The following is a 19,440-nucleotide window of genomic DNA, read 5'->3' on the forward strand; positions in this document are numbered from 1 at the left end:
GTATGCGCTTAATAAATAGTACATTTAAATTTGAATCTTTAATACATTTTTTTAATTAGTTTAGCTGGGATTTACGCCGCAGAAAAAATAGAAGGAGTGGGAGTAATTTTCCCGCAACTATTTTGTTATATGCCTTTATGTTATATTAGTATTGTGTTATGATTACAGTTTCTTACTGTTAATATTAATGAAATTATTGTGAGTTAAATCGATTTGTGTCACTGTAATAAATAACGCCATTGTAAATTAAAGTCTATATAAAATGATTACTGTAGGACGTGTAAAAGACTTAATAGTTATGTGTAGTGGAACAGTAAAGCATGTTGTATAGCAAAATACAAGTGTTTTGCTTTTGTATTCTTTGTTTTATATATTCCACCTGTTTAGAATATACGGTATTTTTAGCGAGCGGGATTTATGCCCAAAGCATACAAAGTGCGCAGATTGAATTCAGTGCACTAAATGCAATAAACGCATTATATGAAATATGTACCTTATGTCATAACACTTGTATATGTAGGAAGTTATAATTATTATTTATTATTTCATATACATATTTACCATTTTTCTATTTCTTAATAAAACTTTATAAACATGTTTTGTAAGTTATTATGTCATTTTACATCTTATTTATATGCATTGTTTATAAATTTTTCATGAGCCGTACACACACACACACACACATATATATATATATATATATATATATATATATATACCTCCCTCCCTTCCCCCTAAGTAGCCATATATCCCACCCCTATGAGATATATGACAAAAATGCAAGGGTTTCAACAAATTTATTTTTTAATATTAGAAATCCGAAATATTTATTATTTAATGAATTTTTTTTATTTTTTTCATAGTAGTAGACAGTACAAAGTTTTTACTGATATAGTTCATTTACTTTAAACGTAGTAAATAATATTTAATAAATTAAATTTCTGATAAGTGCGGCGTATATACCGGAGTTACTTTAAGAATTATTAAAAGTAAACTCAAATTGGGTATCATAATATGATATTATGAATTTAATGCAGTATGTCATAAATAATAGAATTAAAATAAATAATTATAATATGCCAGTACCAGACATTAATTAATGTAGTACAAAAGAGTCTCTCTATTCTATTAAAGAGTCTCGTTGCTTTACTATTATTTACTTCTCGATGCACAAGTTCTGATATTATATTATGCGCTCAGATTTCTTTCATTCACAAAGAGCAAATCTAAATGATTGCATACAAAGCGTAATTGTTTCATTCTGAGAAGAACAAAATGCTTTTTTGAAGTTTCTTTCATTAAGTGTGCAAATATAAGCTGTAGGTACTCGAGAAAATTTAATCTTTCCGGATTGCTGCATTTCCTGCGCGGTATCAAATCCTGAGGATAAGAATATATATCGGTCGCCAGGCTGTTTATCCCCATCGTCCTATAGTCTCAAAGCATGCGATTAATCGGACGAAAGTTAGCGGCCGCGCGCCGCCCGCCGCGAGTTTGATAAGCACCGCGCTGCACTGCTTCCTTCCGTTCCGTTATCTAAACCGCGCGTTGCGGTCTAACGCAGAATAATATGCGAAACTTTCGTTGGAAAGTCCATAGTTAATCCAGCCGTATACATATATACGAGGCGCAATAATGCCAGCGTACTCAGACACATGCATTCATGACGTGCTCTTCTGCCGCTTACGCTTCTGAGAGCTGAACTTTCCTTATCCTATATGAAACGGGGGGGGAGGGGGGGGGGAGCTCGATGTTGGATTTTTATAATCCGTCGGTAACTCGTAAATTAATGTTTCGAAGGGCGTTCGTCTCTTCAGCTGCTTATGCTCCTCTATACACAAGCACAAAATTAAACAACACCGACAAAGTTGTATTTCTCAAACTTACTTTAACACAAACGTAAACTTACGTTTCAGGAATTCATTAAACTTTTATGATTCATCCGTAGAAAGTTTGTGCGTTTTTTGTAACGTAGTTTACGCGAACGATAAACCGAGCATGATCGCTCTTAAATATTTTGCGATAAATGAATATATATATATATTGAATGTTTAATGTGCCTGCGTTGCCGTTTTCTATGTTACTCACGTTCGCGATATACACGAATTATTATTGTAAACGACGTTCTTGTAATTACTCGGGCGAACGATGTGTTTCGAATTGAATTGATTTTTATTTAATTCTACTTGATCATCAGGATGGATAAATAATATCCAATTTTCAGTTCATTAATCGTATAAAGTGCTGACTCTGCATTGACAATTGAATTAAAACAGCGACCAATTACTCACCGATTAACTCTCGTGACTGTAAATCGATCTGAAATAAATGAACGTTACATTTAAACTGAATATTTACATTTTTTGTTCTGTCAGTTACAAAACGTTTATTATAATATTCCAGCTTTCTTTTACTTTCTCTCTCTCTCTCTCTCTCTCTCTCTCTCTCTCTCCTTTTCTCTGATAAAAGACGATTATATTTTATATAATTTTCAATTATTAATACATATTAGTGTATTAACACGAATTTTTATTATTAAATGAATGAAAGTTATATATGAAACGAAATTGATAAGATTACAATTAAGATTAACATTTCTCATCAATATTAAATTTAAAAAAACGCAAACTTTCTTATTTATTTATTTGAAGAAATTCAGAATGTAAAAAAGTCACAATTTATATAGAAATGTCGCAAGAAATTAAAGACTACTGGCGTAAAATTCATTCAATCTACAAATTAATTGTAACTTTATTTGATATTATCAGCAGTGAGAGAGCTTAGCTTAGTGAGTCAGATAATTTTGTCCGAGAATCCGTAATTTTCTCAAGTTTTAAAGACGCATGCGGAAGTTTGTACGAAGGGATAAGGAGGCAAATGAAGATCAGAGAGAGTTTCGTCAACCTCATTACATGTTCTTACTGGAAATTGGCATTCCATAGGATTGCTGGTCGACTTAAACGGAACATCTTGGGCTCAATGGTCCGTTGGAATGGTCCGTTTTCTTCTCTTCCGCTTCTTTACGGTTTAGTACTTTGTCTTATCAGTTTTCGTTCACAGTTTTCATATTTGATAACAGCATTCTTTGTTCTTCTGTACTTAGTCTATCCTTTACTTGTGTTTGTTCGCACATTTTTTTCCTCTTTTCTTTCCATCATTTATTAAATGTCATTTCAAACGCTTTAATAGTCTATTTTAATTCTTATCACCAATCATATAACATATGGTAGAATATTGCAAAATGACAAAATCGACTACTTTGTTGGATAGCGCAGTGTTGGATTATCGTCGCGTGATTGCTAAAAACGTATCGAAATTATTAACAAAGCGGTTGAATGCACTAGTCATATTATACATGTAGCCGCACATTGCGTAATATATAAGTTTTTAATGAATTTGCACGAAATATTAATTTGTTAATACATTAATAAATCGATTGACATCGTAGGCAAATTATATGAATTTAAATATATATATTTCTGCGTATAAAATACAAGTGGATTAAACAAAATTACAATACGGTGATGTCATTAGCAGGTATATTGCATAGGTATGGAAAATGAAACGACGCCAATTCGCATATTATCGTAATTGCTGTTTTTGCCGTTTTTGCTGGTTTGGCCGTTTTTTGAATTTTTCACTGATTTAACCAACGAGATTTAATGTGTTTTGCTTAATTCCTTCTCGTGATCCAGTATATAATTTTCATTTTACATGATGTACACTATAATCAGTTTTGCCTCCCTGAAAATTTCGAATTGTTGACAACAAAAAGAGAATTAAATCTAATCTTATAATAATTAATTATAAGAATTAAATTATGATTTATTAAACAAAAATTATGATTTATTTCTGGTCGATATTCCTTTTTGCGACATTCATCATTTCTATTTATCTTTATTCTTATGTCACCATTTGCCATTTCGTTTGCTTTGATAAATTCAATTTTCAATCCAGAGAGAGCTCTCTCTCCCAGGCGTATTTTCTTCACACCGTTCAGCTGTGCCTCTCGCCGAGAAATAAAGTTGCCGGTTGTTACATCGAAATCGGCTGTTATTTCAGGATTTCGCTATTCCTCGAGATGGCGAGCATCCAGCTGTACGTCGAGCGCAGCAAAATGTTTCAAAAAAGCGACGTACTGTATTCTACAGTATGGCATCATGATACCGTTGGTGCATCATCGGGATCCTGATGTGTTTACCGTGAAATATATTCAATACTATACATTCGATGCGAGTTTCACTGCTGACCAACCAAACGTCCCGTTTAATCGAATGCAACATAGATCGTTCCATCCGGTTAGGCGTGTCATTCAATATTCGTTCGGCAACTACAAGAATCTCTACGGGTACTGTAAATATTTTTCAGCATCTCGAAGATACATTTCTGTGTGCACGCTCTCGTTCGCCCGTATCTCGGAAAATTATAGTCTGTATTTGGCTCGCGCAATATACTCGGCGTTTATCCTTTTCCCTAATTTTACTTCGGGTTTCCTGTGGTGGAAAATGCTGCAAAATTGCACCGTCTTACTCCACGAAGTACTTTGAAGACACAATCTTATCTATTTAAGTATTCACGTTGCATACAACGAAAAACAGAAATTTCAGAAAAATCTTTTAATTATTGTTTCATTATAATCTCTGTTATTATGCTTCGCATAATTATCCGATAGATAATGTTATATCTAATGATAATAAATATCGTATATATGTAAAATACATATCTTAATATGAGTCGAATAAAAATTTAGAAAAACAGGATCGCATACAGTTACAAATACAAGGTCACCAACGTATTATTCTTTCATTTATTCAAATTTTATGCTCGACGCTTCACATTCACGTTGAAATAATAAGTTTGTTATCTCCCGTCTAGGCAGAGTAGTCTCTCTCGATTTCTCACAGAAAATGTTTGAAGCCGCGTAATCGCGGTTCTTGTATAATTAATGTCTGTCTATCGATGTTATTCTTCGCAAGGAAAACTGTGAGAAAATTTCAAGTTTTTCATTAATGCGCTCGAGCCTTATTTCCAGTGCCGTACATAAAATCGATTTTCAACTAAATAATCACTAATTAATTCGTAGCAATTATGTCAATTCAGGGTTAACAATAAATGCAATTTGACTCGATAAAGCACATGCACTAGCAATTCGTTAAGTTCATTTTTTCTTCATATTTATATTATGTGTTTTTTTTAATTGTCAATTACCTCGCTTCCCTCATTCTTTTAAAATCGCTGCATAAGAGGAATTTATTTCACAAAAAAGCTAGAAAAAATATATTCTGTTCGAGGCACGTATCACGCGAACATAACACGAGTGCATTTTAACGACTTGCTATTAACTTTTTATCGGTACCCGGACAGTAACAGACATGCAGATGGTCGTAAATAAAAGCGATTCAATGTGAAGGGATACTCTCATTTCATGAGTAAACAAAATAAAGATTATAAATGATTCGAATGTATTTGCACGAAAATGAAGCGCCCATGTATGTGCATCATGCGGCGAATAGTTGCGGATGAACGCAAAATAACTTTTACGAGCATACATAAATCCATTGTTGTTTGTCTTATATACCTTACGACTCTGTTTCAAGATACCGAACGATCTTCTACGTTCAAATGACATGCGGATTACTCTTTTTTCGCGAGTTGCCTCGAAAGATTAATGCGACAATAAAGTTTTACAAACTTTATTACATCACCAAAAGTTACATCACACTTTGTTTGGACGTGTCGGTCAAAATCGTATAGACTACTGTAGACGAAGAAAGTTTAAGTGAGCTACGGCCTATGTCGAGGGAGTAACCATTAGCTGAAATATTGTCCCACAGATTACATGATTTCATCTGATTATAAATAAATTTTTCTATTATATAAAGTCATTTGGTAAAATATACGATTTTATTTAATTATATTATTTAATTATACAATGATTTCTCGTTGCATACATATATATATATATATATATATATATATATATATATACAAGGTGTCTCTTAAGATGGGTCGGAGCCACATTGGAGACGGAGGATGGATCAAAGGGAACAAAAAATTCTTATACCATTTTGAGGTACTCGCTGTAGTTTTCGAATTAGAAAAGAAAATGTCTAAGCCACGCCGCGCGAATTCATAGGACGGCACATTCGAGCGGCGACGAATTCGAGAGCGACTTTCCCCCTCCTTGGCGCGGCTTAACCGTATTGGCTTAGACGTTTCCTTTTTTAATTCGAAAACTACAGCAAGTATCTCAAAATGGCATAAGAATTTTTTGTTCCCTTTGATCCATTCTCCATCCCCAATGTGGCCCCGATCCATCTTAAGACACTCTGTATATATATATATATATATATATATATATATATATATATAAAATTATTGGATTATCAATACATAGAGATTTCGTACGAATTTTATAATGATTTTGAAGACTGTCCTACGATTGCACTATGTGGTTTCCCCCTCGGCTTATGCAATATTGATTTTTAATTATTGCTATTTGTTCACGGACATTAATATACTCGTGTTTTCGTTCATCCAAACTGTAACCACAGATCTGCAAAACATGCTTTCATTCTTTTTCCCGTAATATATCGCGGAAATCGATTTGGCAGCAGCATTCATTCCTCACTCTCTTTTCTTTTGGCAAATTTCCATGAGCAACATAGATATAAATAAGATTTAATATGTTATTTTGTTTAACTATATTTCATAATGGAATATTTTAAAATAAATCAATTTATTCTCGACTGATTTGAATGAAAATGTACAGAGTCAATAGAAACAAAATTAGATAAATACAAATAACGCGCAATATATCGACTATGAACATATAGATTTATTACTGTACAATAACAATTAAATGTTATTATCCTTAAGAAATTATATGTGACAAATATATTAAATTTTTAACGAAACAATCAATTTCTCTTTACTTTTATCGAATTTTCGAAACAAAATCTTTTCTTCACTGAATTTTAGCATAATATCCAAATATTATTCGTGCGTTTTATAACACTTGGAGCATCTTTAAGATGTAGAGATATTTTAATATCGTATCGCGTTTTTATCGCTACAAGGTACGACGCTACGGTCGTCGCAATAGACGCGGGCATGAAATTCAATCAAAATCAAAGGGATAAGGTGTATCGGAGCGTGAAAGCAAACGCGCCCAGGTGGCTCTGGTAGATTCCTTGCGGCCGGAAAATGTTTCGCGTCCCGGTGAATCGATCGGGTGGACTTTATTATCGGACGAGAATTTCAGTCAGTTCCCCCCCGAGACGATTCCTAAGGGTTGTTCCTCCTCTTCCTTATCGGTTCCTTATCAGCAGCAACCGTATGTTCATCATATCCGAAGGCCATCATAACATCCTCCCTGAGCGCATGAATCATTATGAGCGTGCAAAATCGCTATCAGTATGGATTTGAGTACCGCTATTATTTTGCCTGTCCTTTAATCGATCCTATGGGAACTCCTATGTAATCTCCTCTGAGGTTTCTTTGCCAAAAGTATCGGAAGCGCTGACGAAATATTTAAAGAGGATGATCCAAAGGCGCGCACCTTCTGTTGGACTAAGGAAGCTTTCACGGAAATCCACACGAGTAATCCTCCATGCAAGTCCAAAGTGAAAAATAGTCAAGATAAAACGAAAGTGTATTCGTAAAAGGATTCTCGAAAGATTATTTCAATGATATTATTTCAATTGAGAAATGCGACATAATATAGCTCAATCTTCTGAACTTATTTTATCACATTCAATATCCTTATATTAGAGGAGAAAGTGGTATTATGGTCAGTGTATATATTGTGGCCTCCCATAATATCTCCGCTATTCTAATAATTACTCTCCTAATGATTACTTATTGAATATTGATAATATTTAGATATAACAACATTATAGATAAATTTACAAGATTAATTAAGCGATAATTTAAGCGATTTATTAACATGTCTTCTTTGTTGAATTATTGTTTCCATGTATTGTGTATATCTGTAAAATATATATATATTGTATGTAATAATCCTTTTAATAATTTGCAAATAATTTCCGTACTGTGAAAACATTGATCCTAGAATATTATGTTTTAATGTGACCCGGGAACACCACGTTTTTTTTCACTATAATCCAATTGACAATTTTAATTACTTTTAATCTATCTTATTTGTCTTGCATAAAATATTTGGCTAATTTATTTTATATCCGTTTTTAATTAAGAAGAGTGTATTTAACACCTTTTTTTTATGTACTTGGCATAAATTTTTTCTTTTTTTAAAAAGTTTTAGGAATTGAATTATTTATTCAATAGCTCACCGTTACACCATCATGTTAATATATCAATACTCGATAGCCAGTATTTATTATAACATATTTCTACTTTCAAGTATTTTCTAGTATTTTTCTGAAGTACATTTTAGCAATTTAATTACACCTACTTTCTTATTTTTCTTAAACTTGGACGTATTATCGCATGAATATGTATTTTTGAGTGTGTATTTGCTATTTAACATTTTATTTGACTGTATATATTTCGATATGCAAATTTAAACAATAATATGGCATTTTGCTAATGTGGCCTTTTATGTGGTACTTCTATGGGTATTGATTACTTACGACCTCTTTTTTGAGGTTTTCATATCAAAATAATTATTTGATAATCGATTGTAGCTCTACTGTTAATTTATAGTTTATATTACATGTACTATTTGTAATACTGAGATTTTTACTGAGCAGCTTGTATGCAGAAATTATGTATATATAATACATTCATTTGCATACTTTTTAAATGTTTTCCTTTTTTGTTAATCTTGTAACTAAATACTTTCTAAATAAAACTAATATTTTAAGGCTATTTTTATGAAAGATCATATTACTATTCACTTTTTTCTTGGAGTCATTATCGCCACGTTTTTATTAATAGTCTCCTAAGTAATAAATATTTCTGAACTTTGAGTTCAGAAGCGATTTAACAACATTTTAACGAATGTAATTGTCGAATTTTAAACTTAAATATTGACAATTAACAAAATTATTGTGTAAAATGTAACTGAGCTGCCATAATACCACCTTCTCCTCTAAGATAACAGGAGTCTATATATATATATAAAGAGATGCGAAATGTTCTAAGAGTATCGTATTAATTATTTATGCACAAAGTCGCAACATTACTCTGTTTTACACGCCGGTGCTGATAAATCTGGCTCTCGCTAATCGCACGGGGTATTATCAATATCTTCCATAGTACCTCACGATAAAGGACGAAGGGACTGACAGAATGATATCTAAGGAATTAGGGAGTCCCTCTCGGCTCATTTACGGTCCAGAACCCTTCGAGGCTGCACGCGTTAGTCACGCACGACGGAGTTCTCTTTAAGGCTTGCGAACGAACGTTGTTTCTACGTACCCAAGCGAGTCCCAAAGCTCTCGGTCAGGGCTTAATGCGCCTAATGGAACCTCCTGAGTGCCGTTACCAATTTTGCCACGACTCTCACGATTTAGCGGCGAGCCAGCCAACCAGGACATTATCAAAATTTATTGGTCGGTCAGCCGTTCGCAAACAGTCGCCGCCACCACCGTCGGAATGTTTTATAATCCCCTTTGTGCGCGCGCACATACTTAATTCATCCGCCAGAAAAACTTTGTTATCGTGCTAAAAACTAGAAAGATATGTCGTGAAAATCCTAAATTCCAAAATATCAATGAAGGCTGCCGATAGGGGATTTCATTACAAATAAATATTAAAATAGAAAAATAATAAAATATATTTTTCAATTAATTTCATAATTAATTCGTATATGATAATTTGTTGAATTATTTAGGTTCCATTAGTACTTCATTATTTTAAACGGAAATATCAAAAAAGTTTTTTTTAGAAAAAGACATTAAAACTACAAACATTTTTAGCAGAATATTTGCATGTTACAACATATTTTAAGAGCTTAAATTCGAGTTTTTAGACATTATTTTTGGTTGGCTTAGTTATAAACTTGTGTGCGCGATCTGTATAATATATTAATTATAATAAATACCCGCACAAACACTCTGAGAATACTCTTATTACACGAATGGATAAATATTGTCCATTATCTCTTTCTTTGATGGTTGAGACCGTGACAAAAATATTTCAGTCGGAAAGATGCAAATACCACTCGATTAATTCTTAGCTACGGAAACATTTCAAGCTGCTCAACATTCTTGTATGACAGCAGGTGGTTAAGTGCGCCTACCGTCCTCTATCAGTGCTCTAATCGGAACTGTTCGACTTCCTGGAGTTCCAGGCGAAGTACCTAATTAGGGACGACCTTCGCCGACGCCTGTACGGCCATTTATCACGCATCTCTTCGCTGCTATTACTCCGCAGCAAAATTCGCGAGAAGTAGATTTCTCAGATACAGCCATTTGAAATTTCTGCTAGTCGTATTATCATGGCTTCTTGAAATTATATCAAAATCGAAAAGAACGAAATAAACAATTTTTCACAGATATGTTTCGTTCTATAAAAGAAAACTTTATCACTTCCTATATATTTTTTATTAAAAATAAAAGATTTCCAAAATATAAATTTCATGTATTTTTTAAATTAAAGTTTTGTAATTTTTAAAATGAATCCTAAATGTCTCCTGTGTGTGCGTGTGTACTTTTTTACAGACATTATATTACATTTTTACACATTATTAATTTAATAAAGGAATTTTCTCGTAATTAAACAATCTGTGATATGGTAGATTATATCAATTAAAGGAGAAAATGAAACTTTTTCTTATCTAACAATGAGATATAAATTGTTAGGACATTATGTATTTATTTCGAACTGTCATTTGTAAAAAGTTAATGACAAAAAATTCTTAGGATGTAATAACAACAACAGCAGCAGTGACAATAATAATCTCAAACAACTGTGTACGCAATAAACATGACGAAGAAAGACGGAAGTTTTGGCTGAAAATTTCATCTCGCGGAAACTTGATCTCGCGGCGGCGAAGCAGAAACTTATTCGACGTGTTACCTTTCGTAATATTAGAATATATCTCGGGAAGTAGGATCATCATTAATTATTCGTGTGCAAAGTCAACGTTGGCCAGAATCGCGCACGTCAGTAATATATCTAGGTCTTGCTAATCGTGCAATATTGCAGCGTCGTCTGCGTATTATTCGTTTCGCGTAAATGTTGCGTGCTCAGGATGTTTCTCAAATCGGTTCTCGTAACAGTTACTGTAAAAATAAGAATAATAATGAACCAGGAAATAGATCGAACTTACCGCATCGTTGTGATTCCAGAAAATGTAGGCGGGTGGTTCTGGACTCTGCAAGACGACGCACGTGAGATTGATGGTGCTACCTCGATTGATGAACAGCTCCGGCGCACCTAAAATCTCGGTCTTTGGCTCTGAAAAGTAAAAATGTGACTTTTTTATACGAATAATTTTTTGTGTTCGATTTATTCTAAACTGTCGCGAGTGTATTTGTGCCGGGAGGGAGGGAGAGCGGAAGAGAGAGAGAGAGAGAGAGAAGACTGCAGGAACTTTTAAGTACGGATGCTGTATAGCTACTATAGATAGCTGTATTGCTACATATCAAAAGGTGACTTATTATCAAGACTATTTTGCTGGCGGAAGAGAACGGTTAGGTGCTGTAATAAGTTATGGTCGTGTAATTAAATATTACATTATACGAGAGTAAGGGGAAGAAATATTTCGTGTTTTTCTCCTTACGTCGCTGTTTCTCTCTTAGTAAACGAGGGCGCGTAACTCTTGCCCGGATTAAATTCACGAATCCGAGTACGGAATTACGTCTACGCTTAGAATCCTTATTTCATGCAAATGTCAGACAGTTATCGTGGAACACTTCTCAGCGATATGTTATGATTTCTCAGTGGTTCAACCGAGCCGCCTTCTTCGCGAGTGTATCGCGGAGGAAGACGCGCGCTCTCTCTCGACTTTCTTCCGCATTAAACTTCAGAATCCGAATACGCGGGATCCGTATCGCACATCTCATGACTTTATGTGCGCTTTATGTAAATAACAGATATTTGTCACGTCGCGCTTCAGGGCGACAGTTTACCATGCCAACGCAGAAGGCAACTTAGCCTCTCGCACGCCGGATTAAATCTAAAGATTTAAAGATGAGATTCCGTCGGAACTCAGAATTTTACGCTTCTTTCATGTAAATGTCTCGACACGTCTTGTTTTTGTGATTCTTCATTCACGCGTTAGTGTATAAAAAGTACAATGACGCTGGCAGGATAAGAGGTGGGCTCTGTCTTTTAACGCAAAATGTCGTAGTACTGAATCTTATTATTCATATCACCACAGGGAATCTAAGTACGTGTTTGCAAAACGAAAAGGCAATATTCATTATCGTCAGCGCACTATAAAAACAAAAAAGCTAATTCTCTGTATCATTTTATCTCGAATATTCCGCGGAAGAGAATTTATCCCACTTACTATAAGCGCGTTTGGATAACAAAGTCTATTTTCTGATAGTTCGTATATTTTGTTTGAAGTAAACACCTTTGCCATTGTGATTTAAAAATTAAATGCGATTTTCAATTTACATTAAAATTTAAAAATAGATATGTAGTTTCTTCAGTGAACCGAAAATATACATTACATGTAGATATATCTTTCAATATTTTCTAGACGTTAAAGTAATATAATCGCAATATACGTATAAGTTTTTGCATATCTGATACGTAGTCCGTTATACGCTATCGGAAAAGATCGCAATAAAGTTGTGTCGCCCATTTTCTGTCGAAGTTCACATTCGAAATTCAAATTTGGGAATCGAAGCGACAAGATTGCTCCGTCATGGCTTAGAACGAGTGACTATCCTTTAACTAGGAAATCACATACACACATACACACGCACATGCACGCACACACACACAAAACGAGAACTATTATGAGAAGTTGAATCAGAGATTCGCATCCGTCGGAAGAATTATGCAGAATTACACGCGGTGATCCCGATAGGCAGGAATTATCCCCGAAAGTCTCCTCTATCGACTGTCTGCTACCCTTTTATATAACGTCCTCCGATAATAGCTCGTCGGGATAAATCGGGCCGAGATTACGCGTACGCGCGCGCATGTCGGGAATTTATTTATAATGCCGAAAAATGTCGATTACATCAATGTACAATATCTAGGTATTTATAGCTCACATTCCGACGAACGAACGAGCAAACGGACGAGCTGTTTTATATCTTTTTGTGATGCCGAAGAGTGATGCGGTTGACCTGGCCTCTGTGCTTGCCTTGGAAAAAGCACTTTGAGGCGCTTCATATATAGAAAGTATCAGGTATCTGTTACTGCAGCGATGAACTTGTTACCGCGTGCGTGTATGTGCACATGAATGTATGCAATGTGTATGCGCGCGTGTACGTATTATGGGAGAGAAATAGAGGAGGAGGGGGGAGGGAGAAATTGATTGATTAATCTTTATTAGCTTCAATAGCTACAATGTGCGATGTAATCTAATATAATGCCTATTTATTAATTATCCAAACCGTCAGACTTAAACATCCCATACATCTACATTGCACTATCCCTCTCCACTCCTCATATGTGACACTAACGCTCTCTTAAAGTTTTTTAATCTTTTTTCCTTTCTTATTTCATTAGGTAAATTGTTGTACGTTTTAAACCCATCATATTACAACATTCTTTGTTCCTCTCTAGCTTTACATCTTTTAATATATATATTTCCCTCTGATCTCTTGTTTGTACTCCTTCCTCTCTTCTTACTTGCTCTATCTCATTTTTTAAATAATCCAGATAATCTCCATTTACCATTTTATGTATCAAAATACAAACATTGTATTCAATTCTTTCCTTAATTGACGTAAATTGCAATGCCTCAAGCATGTCTTCAGTTCTTGTTCTGTAACTGAATCGTAATATATAATAATTCTCATTCTCTTATTTTGTAATTTCTGTAAATACTGCACATTATAATCGTTTAAACTCAGTATATAGACGAGCAATATTCAAACAACGAGCAATTATCGCTTTCTATACAACACACCTCACGTGTCAAATTCATACTAATTCGAGGAAATGTCCCTAATTTCGATCCTATCTTTTTCCCCAGATAATTAATATGTGCTGCGAAATTTAAATTTCTATCTATAATGACACTTAAGTATTTAATTTCACTAACCACTTCTAAATGCTGTATTTCCTAATTTCACTTTTATATTACTTTTCGATACTTTTTTCCTAATACCTCTAACTAGCATAACTTTGGTTTTATTCACATTTAATTTCAGTCTATTAGTTTTCAACCATTCCTCAATTTTTTACATCTGTATATTAAGATTATCATTTATTTCTTGGCTTGTATGGCCTATTGTATATATTAATGCATCATCTGCGAATAATCTAATTTCACAATTGCCACAAACAACTCTCGTCAAGTCATTTATTATTATTATTATAAAGAGAGGGGGAGAGAGAGAGAGAGAGAGAGAGAGAGAGAGAGAGAGAGAGAGGTTAGCTGGTAGATCGATGTGAATATTTTCTAGACAGCCTTCTCGAGGATTGACCGAAATAACCGGCCAGCGTGCTTTACGGCTTTTGTGCAACGGATGATATCCGGGAACGACGGTTAACCACTTCCGAATGGTTAACAGTACCGAGACAGTCCCTCTGTCTTCGTCCTTATCTTTGCGATTTCTCTTTCCTTCACGCTGCGAAACCTTCCGGATTTCTCGCTGCAGTATCCGGATTTTGACTTTAAAACCTTCCGACGTTTATTTTTAAGTCTACGGCACTTCGTTATATCTCACATCTTTGTCGCCTTTCTGTGATTTTCTTGTTCCTTCTATTTTTCATCTCTAAGCTCGTTTATCCAATATATGCTTTATGTTTCCATTTATTTTAAAAAATTCTCAAGTGCTAAAATGCGCAATGATATGATATGATGAACTTAATATTTTCATAATCTTTTTACTCGTATATTTCATTAACCTAAATTATTTTAATTACATATGCATGTTTTAATTTTTTAATTAATTTATATTATTAATTATATTTATCTTTCTGTAATTAACGTAATTACTACATCTATCTTATTAAATTTTTCAACATATCGAAAGAATACTGAATCTTGTAAATCTTTTGTGGTGTGTACCCACAGTCATTTTGTATATGTATATATATTTTGTATATATATTTTCCCAATCTTCCAAATTTTGTTTCCTTGTCAGTGACGTAGTTTATAAGCGGGTTGTGAAAGTGGCGCCTATAAACCGATCGATAGCATGAGTTTATGCGAAACGCTTTAATGTTGGTTAACCATAGCCAAATGAAAGCCGATCTCATCAAATGGTGAACCTCTGAGTCTCGGTCAGATCCTTCAACGAAGAGTTTCCGAAACTCTTGATTCGTCCGCGTACTCATTACGACCTCAGTACTATTTTAAATAAACGCAAAGGGATTAGTAACGTCGGAACATAAACACCGCTATTTCTCTAATCAACCGTAATCTCTAACCATTCGTATTCTTCCAAATAATTCAACGAAAGCATTGACGCGAGAAGATCGTTCGGACATTTCATGTTCTTTAGCAGATTTTAAAATATTTATTGATAAATACAGCGTAAATTATTTAGTCCATAATTAATTTTGACACAATGTCAATCTATATATGTTTGATTGATAGACCCACTTTTTTATTTTTTGAATAGAGACTTGTTAACTTAATCTGATGATGATAATGTAAAAATTATATTTTTCCAGTTAATGATTAAGCACTAAATTGATGGGTTCATAATACGTAACTTACTATTACGAAACCATCAATTTAGATTAATTATAGCTACAAAAACACAATTTTTACTTTGTCAGCAGGTTAAATGAGGTCAAATCTAAACCACAAGTTAACCAGAAAATTAAACTTGGCCATAATAAAAATAAAAATTAATCTTTCTTTGAACAACTAAATGGGATGTCCAATTTTCCAAATCCATATTAAATAATATGTTCACATATTTATCGTAAACAGAAAAATATCTCTAAATTTCAGTGTGCAGAATATTTCACTTCGACAATAACATAATATATAATTTTACGAGAGAAAGAGAGAAAGAAGAGGGAGAGAGAGAAAGGGAGCAAAAGGCGATGTTCCGCGTAACGCTCTCATTTGAAACTTTATTAAAGAAGTTTGTCACGCGATTTTGCGACACGGGTGCTCAGATGAATAAAAGATGTCGATAGAAGACGGGAGTAAAATGTAAACTAGGATAAGTTGGTCGTCTTGAAGCGTCGTTCAAGAAGCATTCGCGAAGAGCATCGTTTCGAGAAATCGATTTTGTCTTTACTTCTCGTGCGACGCATTTCGGAATTGGCTCATTTTGAATCCGAATTAATGTAACAGCATATCATAATTCTAATGAATAAATGCGAACAGAATTCTAAAATTGCAGAAAAGCTGTAATGTATAAAAAAAAATTAACTCTATTCTACCTCTATAGACTTGTGATGTGATGATAATTTTTGTCCGTCACTTTTGTTTGCCACTGTCGCGAATCGTCTGCGATTCGAGGATCTTGCATCCTCCTGGCTCAAGTCTATGGCACATACAAAAACGTAAGACATGAGCAGTAAGGAAATCATAACTTTGGATTCGCTACTGGCTTTACGGTCTCTATAGTGATTGGCCAATTCGCTTACTGATCTTACGACCTTACGTTTTTGTATGCGCAATGAGCTTCAGAAGGCCAGTGCGCAAACGGGCGCGCGTGCAAGCGTACATGCGAGTTTGTGTAATCATTTTTTTTTAGTTAATTTCTTTTGTTGCGAACTGATTTTTTTTATTTATAATATGTTAGCCTTACATTTAGATTTATTGTCATCGACCGTGCTCGGTGGCTAAAATATTGTTCTGTAATCTTGTCGCCTCACCCACCATCGGAAGAAGGAAAACTCCACTACGAAAAGAAGGTCAAAGATATAACGATAGGCTGGTAGTCACCTCATCTGGGAACCCGGACACGCAGGTCGTATAATTTTGTATACTTTTGTAATGGGCTGTCGTCTTGAATTCTTTGCTGTATCGCACGAACATTGCTAAGAAGAACTATGAGAGAAGAAAGCTCAAGATACGCCAGGTGACTGGGGGAAGACATAACTAGTTGGAGGAAAGAGAGACATCCCGACACGGAGCCGGTGGCGAAGCTTGCCAAGACTTTTCGAGCCAGCCCGAATAACCCAGGGGCTGCAGGCGACGCTGGAGTACATTTTCAATTTATATTGCGCGCTCTAAAGCGTAAGGATTTGCGGCCCCGCGAGGATCTATACGATTCGCGGGGCCACGTGATTGACAAGGGCCAATTCGGCGTGACATAGCCCCGATTAGAGGGGGGAGGGAGGGGGATCGAACGACCTGCATGAATTCGCGGAAAACTTCCGGCCGGCACTCGTACTGTGACTGTCGTGATCTGGCCGTCTCTATTGTCTCCGCTCTATGGAGGCACGAGCCATCAACTAAGAAGAAGAAAAAGAAGTATTGTGGCCAGTGCTGCCAATTCAACCGTTTTAGCGGTAGATTTATTGTTTTGGCTCACAAACCTACTGCCTACTGTTTCAGCCAGGTTATTTACCATCTTTTTTTACTTTATTTTGTTTGTATATTATATCCTATGTTACTGCTGATTTTACTCAAAGATTGGTATCTCTTATTCGCCATGTTGTTTGCGCATCTCGCGCATCCTTCTGATTGGACGTTAGTATACGTTATACCGTCGTATACGCTACTCGTGTGTCATTGGTCTAGCGTCCAATAGGCCTATTCTGTAACCGGTAACTTTTTAACGATAAATTTTACTAGCTAGGGATGTCGTTACGCAGGTATTTTAAATCGGAAGGATTAAAGAGAAACAAAATAATAATAACACATAACGTTATAATTTTCTACTCAATAATGTTACTGTTATGCACAAGGCATATATTACATTGTAGTTGTATTGTTGAGTGAAAAATTGTAACATTAATGTTATGTTATTTTTTTGTGCTTCCTGGAAAACAAAAAAATATATTTTAACTATAAATATAAATTATAATTTCTGTTCTTCCTACTATTGAGATTGTTGAATGTTGTGTTATTTTTATAATAAGTATTTGAATTATTTATTTTATACAGATTAGAATATTTTTTTCTGTTATTTTTTATAAAATTTGTAGTACTCATTTTCAATGAGACTAAATAAAGATTAAAGAAAAAAGTATGAGTACATTCTTTTTATTATAATTCCTACTTTATTTGCTACTGAGTTGTTTTCAGTATGTATTACAATTACAATATATTTTTCTATTTTCTAACAGTTTTACGAAATTTCTCGAAAAAAAGATTCTACCGCTTTGAGTTTCAAATCTACTGCTTTTTTGGCTTACCATCTACCGTCCAATTTTTCAATCATCTAGCAGCACTGATTGTGGCTGAGCCAGTGCTTTATAAGAGGACGCACGTTTCTCCATAAGTGGAAGTAAGAGCTAGGATTGAAAAAGGCTGTCGGGAGTACCGAAGGAGACGAGAAGAACTTTGGATGAGACGAACGTTGTCGTAAATTATAAAGCTGCCGATCTCTGGGTTCGTAGCGTCGGATGGATCGCGCGTGAAAACGCGAGGAATTTCGAGAGGTTCGAGAATCTAATGGCGGCCTTGTAGTCAAGGAATTACGAACCACGTGCCATCCGCCAGAATGCCTTTCTTTTGAGAGAAATATTAGCTGCTGTTAGCGCTCGCTCCCCCTTTACCATAGTCGAGTCAATTTATGTAATTTCATGGTATATTAGTCAGTCGGAACTTTGTTGATTGCGACGATAGAATTAATGTACAAGCTACGCTAAAGATCCGTTCCAATTTGTGTCGAAATTATTCAACCTTGTAACATGCTTCTTGTCAGAGTACGAGCTTTTGTGTACCGGTGATAGACTTTATTTTCGCGTTTGGTTGTCGCATATTATTCGTTTTCGTGCTGCGATCGTTCTTAGAGTCACGATTTGTCAAGATATATATCTAATATGATTGCCTGACCGGCAACCATTATTATCGACATTACCGTTGTTCACGCGGATGCCGAGCCTTAAGACCAGACCTATCGAATTTAATCATTTAAATTTGTTGTACATCGACTTATTCAATATACTTGTTATTTATTCATCTAAGTGTTATTCTTACAGTCTAATCTCTTTCGCCCTCCAATAACTTTCCTGCCTCTAAGAACCAATTCCTGTTGCCGTCGCAAATTGTGATTATCGTAGCATAAGTAAAAATTAACGAAAGAGTGGCACGCTCTTTCGTGACGGGTGCCCAACTTATTTTAAGAAAAGCTTCAATATTTTGCGAAAATTCTGTCTAGTTACCGAGTTACTACGAGATAAAAGAATTCTTTTACTTGAGAAATATAATAGAGCACGCGACGAAGTTGTGCCGTCATTCGC

At 34.8% G+C, this 19,440-nt stretch overlaps 1 protein-coding gene across 6 annotated transcripts in view; it reads right to left on the minus strand.

Annotated features, from left to right (window-relative positions):
- The window catches only part of LOC105148322 (neurotrimin), a 378,921-nt gene that overhangs the window by 15,420 nt on the left and 344,061 nt on the right, over positions 1–19,440 (minus strand). For all 6 annotated transcript variants that reach the window (XM_011059981.2, XM_087408694.1, XM_011059983.2 and 3 more), the window contains one exon: positions 11,258–11,385. In XM_011059981.2, coding sequence (XP_011058283.1) covers positions 11,258–11,385 — 128 coding nt within the window. The remainder of the gene's footprint in view (positions 1–11,257; positions 11,386–19,440) is intronic.

This window comes from Acromyrmex echinatior, chromosome 8, assembly GCF_024713525.1.
Source record: "Acromyrmex echinatior isolate Ae372 chromosome 8, ASM2471352v2, whole genome shotgun sequence".
NCBI lineage: Eukaryota > Metazoa > Arthropoda > Insecta > Hymenoptera > Formicidae > Acromyrmex > Acromyrmex echinatior.